The sequence below is a fragment of the Rhododendron vialii genome, chromosome 4a, assembly GCF_030253575.1.
Source record: "Rhododendron vialii isolate Sample 1 chromosome 4a, ASM3025357v1".
Taxonomy (NCBI): Eukaryota; Viridiplantae; Streptophyta; class Magnoliopsida; order Ericales; family Ericaceae; genus Rhododendron; species Rhododendron vialii.
Window position 1 is genome coordinate 33,642,068 of NC_080560.1, and position 12,344 is coordinate 33,654,411.

The 12,344-nt window shown below is 36.4% G+C and overlaps 1 protein-coding gene across 1 annotated transcript; it reads left to right on the forward strand.

The window, feature by feature from the left end:
* Positions 1 to 1,346: 1,346 nt before the first annotated feature.
* LOC131324815 (uncharacterized) lies at positions 1,347 to 6,641 on the forward strand. Its single transcript, XM_058356951.1, has 2 exons — positions 1,347 to 1,712; positions 3,634 to 6,641. The coding sequence occupies exon 2, from the start codon at positions 3,645 to 3,647 to the stop codon at positions 5,538 to 5,540; it is 1,896 nt and encodes a 631-aa protein (XP_058212934.1). The 5' UTR covers positions 1,347 to 1,712; positions 3,634 to 3,644; the 3' UTR covers positions 5,541 to 6,641.
* Positions 6,642 to 12,344: the final 5,703 nt, after the last annotated feature.

Here is a 12,344-nt window from a genome sequence, read left to right on the forward strand (position 1 = left end):
TTTCCCTTGCAGCCCCAAAACGAAACGGTGGCGTTTTGAGTCACTACAACCCTATGGTGACCCAAGTCACCACAGGCCCCCCGAGTCCCTGCCAGGTCATGTATCCATGGTCCCACTATACGCCCATGTGTACATCCAACTCAACCATTCCGTTTGGTTTTAGACGGAGGGGTGATGACATGTGTTGAATTGATGAGTTTTTAAAAAGCTTAGGTGTTTATATGAAATTTAAGAAAGATCAGGTGTTCATGTGTGATTTGTGTGAAAGATCAGGTGCCTACGTAAAATTTACCTCTCTATATATTTGTGTCCACCTCTTAATTTAGTTTCTGCAATCTTATTTATTTTGTACTAGTCTTATAACATAACCTTCTTTTTTCCATTACATAAGTCAAGTAATATAAATAGGGGCAAATTTTCATACTCGTCCCTATAGTTTTACGGTTGTCTCACTTTCGTTCCTCTAGTTTCAAAGTGCTCTAATTTCGTCCATGTAGTTTGTTTTACGTTCCAAATTGATAAAATCGTTAACACTGTTAACGAAACTAACGGAAAAAAAAAAGTGTTCCAATTTTTAATCTGTTTGAACCGGTACGAAGATCTTATTTTTCTGATCATTTTATCCTAAATGGTCGTAATGAATTTTTAGCTCTAAGGCCTTTCAACGAATACCCGAAGACTCCTTATTTAGTTTCAGGGCTTTAGAGTCAAAAATCCATTATGACCATTTAAGATAAAATGATCAGAAAAATAATATATTTGCACCGGTTCAAACGGATTGAAAATTGGAACACTTTTTTTTTCCGTTAGTTTCGTTAACGGTGTTAACGATTTTACCAATTTGGAACGTAAAACAAACTACAGGGACGAAATTAGAGCACTTTGAAACTAGAGGGACGAAAGTGAGACAACCGTAAAACTACAGGGATGACTACAAAAATTTGCCCAATAGTAATTAACCAATACTCTTTTCACTCACCAATAAACATAGCAGATCAATTTCAAAGAAAAACGTGCAAGACGAAAGTCTACCAGGTCTTCGAGAAATTTTTCGGGGGTGAGTGGGCCGTCCAATATACTTTTGGACAGCACGGATTGAAAACCTTTCTCTCCTCTCACCTCAATATTTTCTCTCTCTCTCTCTCTTTTTCCTCTTCAAATTCGAGTTATCCAAAAACGCGATGTACGACTCGGATGCACCGAGTGGACATCACGTGGCACTGGCTCGATATTGAAATTTTCCCAGGTACTCTTCTATTAGTCATTTTTTAGTCTACCAGTTCCTCTCTTTTACTACTACAGTATGTTGTAGTGCCGCTCCTCTATCTTCTACGCCCCCCCCCCCCCCCCCCCCCCCGCAAGAGGGCAGGTCCTCCCATTTGTCATCAGTCATCTCTTCCACAAGCATGATCCTCATGACATTTTTTTTTTTGATCTGAAACCTGCGCTTGAAGTCGGAAGTGATCCATCGCGGCTCCAAAACTCGCACCGACGATGGCAACGGCAACGGCAACGGCAACTGCAAGAAAGACGATGGTGACCCCAAAAAATCGTAGGCGAAGACTTTTAGATTTGTTTTTGGGCCGATGTTCACATCTCTTTGAGGAACGCATTTCCTTCAGCTTCCTTCCTCTGAAACGCGGAACCGCGTTTCTTGCTGAGAATCGCCGGCCTTATAGGCGTTTCCTGCAATTTACCTACTCCTGCTGAAGGTATACAATTTACCATAATTCTTGAATACCACATTTCTTCATTAGAATTTAGTCATTACATCTTTTGCAAATCATATCTCCATACAAAATTTTCAAGCATGTAAAAGTTTTAAAAGTGGACACATCAGAAAAATAGTGTGTCTGACTATCGTTGTGTGTGAAGCTACACCAAGAAAATACAAGGGAATGGGACGACAGTGGCGGCTACAGAAACTTTTAGAAGGGTGTTCAGAAATCTCTACTACCTCCGAAAGCCACAACTATATATACACAAAAATTTATCTATTACTTGGGCTGTATATATTAGATGGGAGTGTCTTTTTCACGGAGTGCGTCCATATGGGTTTTGGACGGTCCAGATTTTAATAAAACTTTTCCGGGGAAAAGGTAATCACAATCAATTATTATCGGTCATAATTGGTTTTCAATCCGGATTGTCCAAAAACACTTTGGACAGTCACGATTGAGCTCCGTAACTTCTTCTTTATGGAACAGCCGTAAAGAAGATTTTCTCATATTAGATTGATTTGTGGCCTTATTTTTGTTGTGAAGTGGTAAACATGATTAGGTGATAAGCTTGATTTATTAGTGGGCCATTCTTGTGTGTGAGGTGAGGAGCAAAAGAAGGTGGTAAAACTAATAAATGGACATGGGCCAAGTCTAGCTGCATTGCTCGTTGATTAAATTGGGCAGTTGGGAAATTGAAGTTTTGTGTGCATATGGTTGTCAATGGTTTACTTGGTCTATATTTTTGGACAGGGTATTCAAGAAGGGCTAAACTAACATAATACTAAAAATGTTACTCCGTACTTGTATTCGATTAAAAGAATTTTTTTGGAGTGTTCAAGTGACCACCCTTGACAAAGGACCGAGTGGATCCTTTGGATGATAAATGGCTTCTTTCAGTGTTTTTTTTTTTAACAGGGGAGAAAATAGGAAGGAAAAGAAGGGGTAGTAACTTTTTACTATATGGCCAATCAACTAGGAAATATGGAAAATGAAACCATTAGATAATAAGCTTATTCTTTTAGGCCCCATTTGATTACCCAATTTTAAGTATCGGAGTGGACTTTATATCGAGCGTATCACATACGTTTGTTTGATACTTATTAGATTTGTCCCACATTGTTTATTTAAGTCACCCCAATTTGGTTAGTATAATCTAGAAGTTATAGAGTCGACTGACAAAAAAATAAAGAAAAAAAACCTAAAAGCCTTTATCACGAGATTCACATCTACTCTTCTGTTTTGAAGAATAACCAAAAGGTAACCATGCATGTTAGGCAAAATCCACTCGAAGGTTTCTTTCTCAAGGAACCAACTTTTGTATTCAAACCCGATTCCAAGCAAAGGACTTATTCTCTTCTAAACAAGTAATTTGTTTTCTTTTACTTTTCAAAAATATATATTCCAAGCAAGGAACTAATTCTGCTCTCATTTACTTTTTGTTATCCTTTGGTGTACATTTTTCTTCTACAAATATGATAAATTACGGAGACTGAAAGTGGAATATAACATATAAAGAGAGTAAATATTAATATCATCAGGGGAACTACATCGAATGATACGCAAATGTGATGCATAAATAAAGTTGTTCTGATCTAAGTGTATCTTGAGTTTTCGGGGAAGTTTTTAATGTTTCTTAATTAACAAGAATTCTTGGTCGCCCGAGCATTACCCATGTGGCCATATCCAAAAATTAATCACCTTAATTAGCATAAACTCTAAAATTTATATTAATTTGGGAGAAGGATGTAGTTTGTTTAGTTTCGTCCATATATTCATGAAGATCAAACTTCCAAAACACCTTAGTTATGTAATTACAAAATCAAGTAATTTGAACTCACATTTTGTTTGTTCGTTAAGTTTTTATTCCTTTCTTTTTTCATACTCTTTTATAACTTTTCTCCATATGTTGAAGACAAGGGCGTGATGGATCCGATTCTAGCACAGGTGCAGAGACTTTGGGACTTGTGGGATATTCGGATTCTGGTTCTCATCAGTCTCATTTTACAATTCATTCTTTCCATTTTTGGCAACCGTAGAAAGTACATATCATCAATGTGGTTCAGTGTCCTCATTTGGTTAGCCTATTTGATGGCGGATTGGGTGGCAACTTATGCCCTTGGCCATCTTTCGAAAGCCCAAGTAAACAATGACAATGGATTATTGAGGGCAATCTGGGCCCCCTTGCTTTTGCTACACCTCGGTGGTCCCGACACCATCACTGCTTACTCTTTGGAAGATAATCAGTTGTGGTTGAGACACCTTTTGGGGCTGGGGGTTCAACTTTTCATGGCAGTTTATGTTATTATGATGTCCTGGAAACATTCCTGGTTCTCGTTTATGTCATTTCCGGCGTTGGTGGCTGGAATCATCAAGTATGGGGAGAGAACGTGGATTCTCAAGTCGGTGAGCGGTGATAAATCCGGAGACATTGTACCCTATGGTTATCTTGGAGATTATAATACGATTGGTTATCTTGGCGATTATAATACAACGGAGGGTGAATACATGCGCGTTTTATATATTGCCCATAAATTTCTCAAGGAATTTAAGTCTTATATGGAGTATTACAGCATAAGTGAGAATGGTTTCCCTTTGGCCCAGTTTCTAGATCGTTACCGCGACATTCAACTCTTCTGGAATGCGTTGGAGGTCGAAATGGGGCTCATGTATGATCTGTTATACACAAAGGCAGTCATAAATTATAGCAAGGCCGGGTGGATTCTGCGCAGCATCAGCTTTACGTGCACAGTGATTGTGTCGCTAGGATTATCCGTCCGGCTTATTTTCATGAGGGAAGATCATCAAGAGAAGTGGGACGTGGTTGATATTGCCATCACAGGGGTACTACTAGGAGGAGCTCTCACGTTGGAGATTTATGCAGTCATCGTGCTGTATTTTTCCTTCGATTGGACGATGCTTTGGATAGTGAAGGAGAACAAAAGCAGGTGGGCGACCCGGTTGAGGCAAAGATTCCCGTGTCTTTTCCGCGAGAAAAAGTACTGGTCTAAAACGATGGCGCAGTTCAATCTGCTTGGTTTTTGCATCAAAGAGAAGTATGATCATCAAAAGCCGATCAGAAGAATGCTTGGATCCGTGTTGGGGAACGATTATCAGGACAAGCTAAATGGGTACCTACACAAGACTGTTGTCCATGTCCATCCACTTCTAAACAGGGAGATGTTGGATTATTGTGACAATTTAGGTGTCGTATCCGATAGGATCGCAGTCAACGAAGAGGATAGCATTCGGGAGAGATTTGCCAAAAGGCCTTTTCAAGAGCAAATTATTATCGCGCACATCATGACAGAAGCGTGCTACTATTTAGAAAGGGAATCAGATGTTGTTGCAGCATTCGAGCCCCCTGGATTTGATGATCCCTCGTCGTGGGAGAACAATAGAGAAATAAGCAAAACTCTGTCGCGCTACCTGATGTATCTACTCTTCATGTGCCCTTCGCTGTTGCCCCTTGCTACACTGAGGGAGACTAGCGTTCGTGATTACATGCCTGATATCGGGGATGCAAAGGATGTAAGCGCGGCTTGTCGGTATATTCTTGAAAGAAGAACCTTTGATGACATTTGCGCAGGAGACTTGAGAAGGATGCGGGAGGTGGAGAGATGGAAAATATTGAAATTGATGTGGTTGAGGATGCTGTGTTATGCAGCAAGCAAGGGTAAGAAAAATGATCATCTTCAGCAGCTGAGACAAGGAGGCGAGCTTCTCACTTTCGTTTGGTTCTTTCTCCCACAATCTCGCGCACTTGGGCTAAACCCCGAGCGAATGGGTCCCAGGTTAGATAAGTGGGAAGTAGATTCTTAAGAGATTCATCAAGCCACTACTAGAAAATGAATCATTAGCGCGACTATTTGGGCTAAATTAGCTCAACCTTTGGCAAAATAATTGTGTGCGAGCGTGCCAAAAAAGAATAGAATTTATTCTTTTCAGATTAACTCAAAATAACTAATTTAATCGGACAATTGTGTTATCCGTTCGATTACCTCAATTAAGAGGATTTTTTTAAAGGTATGCAATCAATGATAAATTGACGCTCTTTAATCAAAAAAGATAACTAAACATTAACAAGTTTTGATTTTAATCAAAAGCAAGTTTATATACAATTACTCTTAAGATTTTGACAAGAATAATGCAGGAATATAAACACACTTGAATTGAATCGAAAACAGATCTATATTCGACTACTCTTTGGCAAGAGAAAGACAAAAAGATATAAGATAACTTGAATTTAACCAAAAGTGAGCTTATATGCAAATAAGTCTTCAAACTTGCAAAATGCTAAACTAACTAAATTACTCTAAGTCCTAAACTATGATAGATCTCTGAGCAATCATTTTTGTATCAATTGTCAGATGATGAATTTTGTCAGGGGGCCTCCCTCTTTAATTGCTTCTTCTATTTATAGACAATGGGTTTGTTTTTAACCTGCATTCTTCATGTTTTCTTTTGATGCCCACGTACTCATTCAAATTTGATTCGAAACATCCTTCATTCCCTCCAAAAACGGTTGCAAAGGGTTTCGAACGGTTGTTTGACTTGGTCTTTTTAGAAAACTCTTCTACTTCCACGTTCATTGATGTTGATTGTGGTTAACTTCTGGATAATGGGTTTCTGTTTTGAGAGCTGCTAATGGTACAACAAACTAATGATTGTACTGGAAACACTACACCGTGCGGTGTTGTAATATACCGCACGATGTAGTGGGATCTGACGTACGGTGTTATGATGTTTATCATTCATTTATTTTATTTATCTTGATCATATCTATCTATTGTTGGCTACGCTAATGTTACTGAGAAATCGTTGCAGGTGCATTTCAGAATGAAGCTTCATCTAAAAATCATGTCTTTTATTTTCTAAAAGAGGTTTTTATGATCATTTTCAATAATCAAGTGCATCAAAAAGGATTTGCAAACTGTTTTATGAAAAACAAAATCAATAAAAATAATATAAAGAAAGCTGTTTGGATCAATGGTTTGCTTACGTAGTTGTTCTGAAATATGTCTGAAGCTACACCGTACGATATTTTGAGGAACAACGTATGATGTGGTCAGGTATACCGTGCGAGGTTTTGAGTAACAGTAGTGGGTTGTCAGTGAGAAGGTACACCGCGCGGTGTACTAGAAAATCATGCGAGGTATCTTGGTACACCGTGCGGTGTTGTTTGTGATTGAGGCAAACTGTTGTTGTATTGTCATTTCATTTCTACACATTATTCATTTGTCGTCTATTGTACAGTAAGCACCACGGGCACGCTAATGTGATGTATTCAATTCCATGTCCCATGTCCCATGTCCCTTTCTCTTATTTGTTTTCTAAGAGTTTAGTTTTCCAAATGATATTCAAAGTTTTTTCCCTTCGAAAATGTTAAGTAGAGACCGGTTTTTACCGGGCGAATGGGATGCTTTTTCAACAAAATCTTCCACATTTGTAATGTGGCTCCCGAACCCAAAGTTTCAACGTTTTCGCTAGGCCAAAAGCTTTCTTTTCAAATCAAACCCTTGGTTTCTCGGATTATCCATATCAAAAATCCGGGTGGCAACTCTCAAGCGCGCCGATTGGGGAGCCCACAAAGTGCCTGATATTTATAGGCACCTTAGGCCACTAATCGGGAGCTAGGTGACTTTTATAATATTGCAACAAGTGTCCCTTCTGTACCCTTCGGCTGTGGAGGTAGTCAACCCTCGCGGGCACGCGACCCCATCTCACAGCGGAAGTCCTAAGCTACCAAGTCACTAGATGTCCCCCATTCCCGCAAAAGGATTGAAGCCCAAACTGGGCCCCGGAGGGCCCCTCAAGTCCTATCTCACAACTTGAGCGAGCATACATTAAGTGTCTGAGTGTAGTTATCTCACGCTAGTGGCCTTAGGCCATCCACAGCGGTATAATGAAAAATGGATAACCAAAAGTTGACACGTCAGCTTTTGATTATTCACTTAAGAGGTTGCTAAGCTTAACAATGTTGAGGTTCACAATGGTCACTTCTAGTCCATAATCAAAATAAGAAGTCCACTACAATTTCACACAATCTATCTCTCCCCCTCTGTTTCCCGTCATTCACTTCCCTCCATTATGGTTTATTTTTTTGGGCAAAAATATATCGAACATATGGTGTTCTTCCTAGTGTTATCTATCAAAACAACACCGAAACTTTTTTTTTTCTTTATATTCCTATAGCCTATATCACAAATCCACCACTCTCTTAATCTTTCAAAAAAAATAAGATGTGTTCTTGAATTTGGTAAATGATGCAAGATTCTTCCTTTATATATTTTTTTTTGCAAGGTTTTTCATTTACTCAACCATAAGAGGAGGAATAAAAATGAATAACCACTTTTTAGTTGAAAAAATTATTTTTTTTGCTAAAAAATGGTTATTTCTCAAAATATTTGGGTAAAAGTAAAAAAAAAAATTTTACTTTTCCGATTCCTCTCGTCGAGACGAATCAATATATAACCTATAAAAGTTTGGCGCAAAACTAACAAATGCGAAAAAAATTCAAATAAAGACAATTTTCAGATTTAAGTTAAATTCATAAGAATGCAACCTAAAATAAAAATGGGAAAGAAGAGTGAAATACTTTAATCCGCAACGATGGATTAAATTGTAGATGATCGAGAAATATGAGTTTCACTTTTGGAGGAAAATAAAGAGAAACAATTTGTCGTTGAAGTGAAGAAGATCTAGAGCACGTGAAGAAGAGAAAAAGAAAATACTAGTTGAAATATGCATGTTTATAAATTTTGGAACCAATTAACTTATGTGGTGTGGGATTAACAAATTTTGATTATTGAAAAAGGTTGCTAGTTTTGGTTATCCAAAGCCCAAAATTTGATTATTTCTAAAGATGTTGCTAAGTTTGATTATACCATTGTGAGCCATTTTTTGCACCAATATTGTTAATTTTAACAATAATTGGCTTTTGATTATACCACTGTGGATGGCCTTAGCTCGGAGATCTAACATTATTGCTGATTTGTAAAGAGAAATCATTCCACTTATGAAAAAGAAAAATTATTTAGTGTGATGGTAGCCTAACGGTGAGAATTCGAGGATGGATCTTGTCTATCTGTGACAAACATCTCATGGTAAAGTTATCATGTGTACAAATATTACTGTAGTGTGTTTGCAAATTTGTGAAGCATTTTATGAGCCTCAATTGTCATAGTAGATTTGGAGTTATATTTCACAATAATACATTGAATACGTAGTCATTTTGTTCCGAAATATTTCATGATAATTCATGGTGGATTATTGCGTTTGTAACCTGACTTTAACCTCTCTCTTTTTCATGTATGTAATCTATTTATCATGTTTGCAACTTATTTATCATTTTCGGGATATCCTATTTATCATGTTTGTGATTTTGAGCCTTAGTTTTTATGGTTAATTTGTATAAATATTTCATGATAATACATGAAACTGTTACTATTTACCATGTTTGGGATATTTTAGGTTTTATAATTTATTGCATTTGTCAAAATGTTCCTATGTATAAGATATTTATCATGTTAATCAAAATTGTCATTAATATTTTTACAAATTAATCAAATTTATCATGTGTTTTTTTTATAGTTTGATGATTTTGAATTCAATTTTAAATTTTATTTTCAAATTTTAGGGGAATGAAAATTTGAGAGAGAAGATTAGGAGAGAGAATTAAAAAGATTATGTGAGAGAAATGTTTGAAAGATTGGAGAGAGAATTAAGATAATCAAAAAAGATAAGGAAAGAGAAAATTTTGGAAGATTAAGAGAGTGAAAGAGTAATTTAGAATTTATTTAAATTTGAGGATGAAAAGATAAAGTTTTCAAACTCATCAGGATGAGTACTTAAGTGTCTATATAGGGCAAGACCTCTATTTAAATTCCCCATGTTTTTTTTGTTTAACAAGGAAGACCAATCCGAACTCCAATGGATTGGATAACCAAAGCTCTCCATTAAGGATGAGGAAAAATTACAACCTCTTGAGCTGCTTCAGAATAAAGGGAATAAGGTGAAGGGGCTTGGTGAGGAAATGGTGAAATTATTGAGTAGTCACTTCATAACTATACATTCTCGTGAGGTCCATAAAAAACGGAACTATTTATGGGCATATGGGGGCCAGGGCTCCCGCGTTGTTTCTGGCTTTTTTTTTTCTTTTCAAATTTCAATGTTAATATTAGTTGTTTTTTTGTTTGTTAAAAACACCTACATATTGTATCTTGCATTAATGGATGTTATTTAAACATTTAAATACTTTAAAAATGTGTTTATTTTGTTCCCAAAACCCAATCTTTCTCTCTGCGCATGGTCTCTTATAAGTTTTTTCTTCAATTATTAATCTTTTGTCTTTTTAATTTTATGTTTATCCACTCATTACCCAAAAAACCTCCCTCAAAACCCAAATCAAACAAACTATAGATTCTCAAACCTTGAAATTTCAAAATCTTGTTTGTCATAGTTCCGCATTCACAAAATCTTAGTTCTGTCCCTGGGGTCTATGATTAAGTGTATGGACTCCACATAAATTTGTTGTTCTAAAATGATCTCCCGGACTACTAATAATTACTAGAGATTCTCAAATCTTGAAATTTCAAAATCTTGTTGGTTATAGTTCGGCTCCTGCATTCACAAAATCATAGTTCCATCCCTAGGATCCATGATTAAATGTATGGACTTCACATAAATATGTGGTTCTAAAATGATCTCCCAGACTACTAATAATTACCGGAGGAAATGGGAGCAAAGAAGTGATTGTTTTGGAGCTATGACTATGTGAGCAACACATTTTCACACTTATTGGCTTTACATAGGTATGCATATGTAGTTCGAAATAGAAATTTGATTGGGTTGTCGATGTGTTTCTATTTTTTTAGGGTTTCAATGAGTTTCTTGCTGAAATTATCGCTATGATTGAGATAATGGATGATTATGAAATTCATATTTTGAAGGATCAAAGAATACGAGATACAATTGTTTCCATAAAAACCTTTGAGAAGCTGTATGCCTGTATATAACTTCTCTAAAATTCAATCACCATAAATTTATCGTCATGCCACGCTATTTTCGAACAGAAAGTCTACTGGCATAGCAAATCTGTGCACAATCACAGATTGTGCACAGATTTCTATGTGGGGCCCACACAAGTGATCCGAACCGTTTATTATGTGTAAAACATTTTTTCAAGGCCTCCCGCAAAAAATCAGCTCAATCCAATACCTATAAGTACTTGATCTAATCGTCTTATTTTTCATTCTCTAAAAACTTGAATGAAAAGTTAGATGATTAAATCAAGTACTTATAGGTATCGGATTAAGTTGATTTTTTGCGAAGACCCTTGAAAAAATATTTTAAACATAATGAACGGCTCGGATCACTTGTGTGGGACCCGTAGTGGGCCCCACATAGAAATCTGTACACAATCTGTGCATAAATTTACTGTGCCAGTAGACTGGTTCATTTTCGAAAACCAAAAAGTTATGCATGCATGGGTTTGCACAGATTGTGCACAAACTCCTTTATGGGCCCACTTTGGAGTCTCACTTTAGTAATTCGAGTCGTTCATTAATTTTTAAATATTATTTAGTAATTCGAATTGTTCATTAATTTTTAAATATTATTCAGAGTGGCCTTCAAAAAATTATCTTGATCGATGATTAATTGACACAATCTTTTGATTGTTTCATTCAATATTCAAGACCATTGGAAGGAGTAAATATGGTTGGATGTCCCCGAAGGTAATTATCGGGTTTTATGCATAATACGAGACTAGAAGATATAACTTCATAGATCCGCCTTGCACATTTGCTTTTTGGGTACTTTGGTTTTGACAGTGGTTGGAGAGAAAAATATGGTAATGATTGAAGAGAATGGTTATGAGTGGAGAGAGATAGAGAGATAAATGAACGGTCTTGCTATTGTCAGCCCACTGGGCTGACGATAAACACATTAGAAGACAAAGAAAAACACGTATTCATGTGTACTTTATACACCCTTTAATACCCATTCACACGCACTTACTATTATTAGCTCATTAGGGTGATTTTAAAAAAATTCATAAAGAAAAGTAATAATTGAAGAAATAGGGTAATGGTTGGTTAGAAAAATAAAGTAATGATTTAAAAACAAAACTAAAACAAAGTGAAAAATATTAATTTCAAGTACCTCTATTTCTTACTGTGATCATCACTATAATTAGGATTGAAAATGAACTGAGCTGTTGGCGAGCAACACTCAAGATTTGCCTCATTGGTAAACTAGTTGAACTCGAGTTTGACATAGTAGTACCTCGGCTTGTAAAAGTTCGGCTCGTTTAGTAAACGAACCGAATTCAAACATCTCGATACTCAACTCGATTATTCGGCTTGACTTGAGCTCGAGTTGGACTAATTCTGAATGAGATGAGTTCAAACACTTCAAAGCTCGGCTCGATTGAGTTCGACTCGATTTGACTTTGGAGCCCTAACTTCCATTTTTTATCTGCATTTTGGAGCTCTAACTATAATAGAAGGAAATGGAAATACCTCAAAAAAAAAAAAATTTGGTTGAACAAAGCAAGGCAAAACTTATTTGTGTTTTCTCTTTTTCCCACAAAAAAAAAAAAAAAAAAATTAAGGAAAAAAATTT

Excerpts from the sequence above, each read along its gene's own strand:
- LOC131324815 (XM_058356951.1), top strand. The coding sequence starts at position 3,645 with ATGGATCCGATTCTAGCACAGGTGCAGAGACTTTGGGACTTGTGGGAT.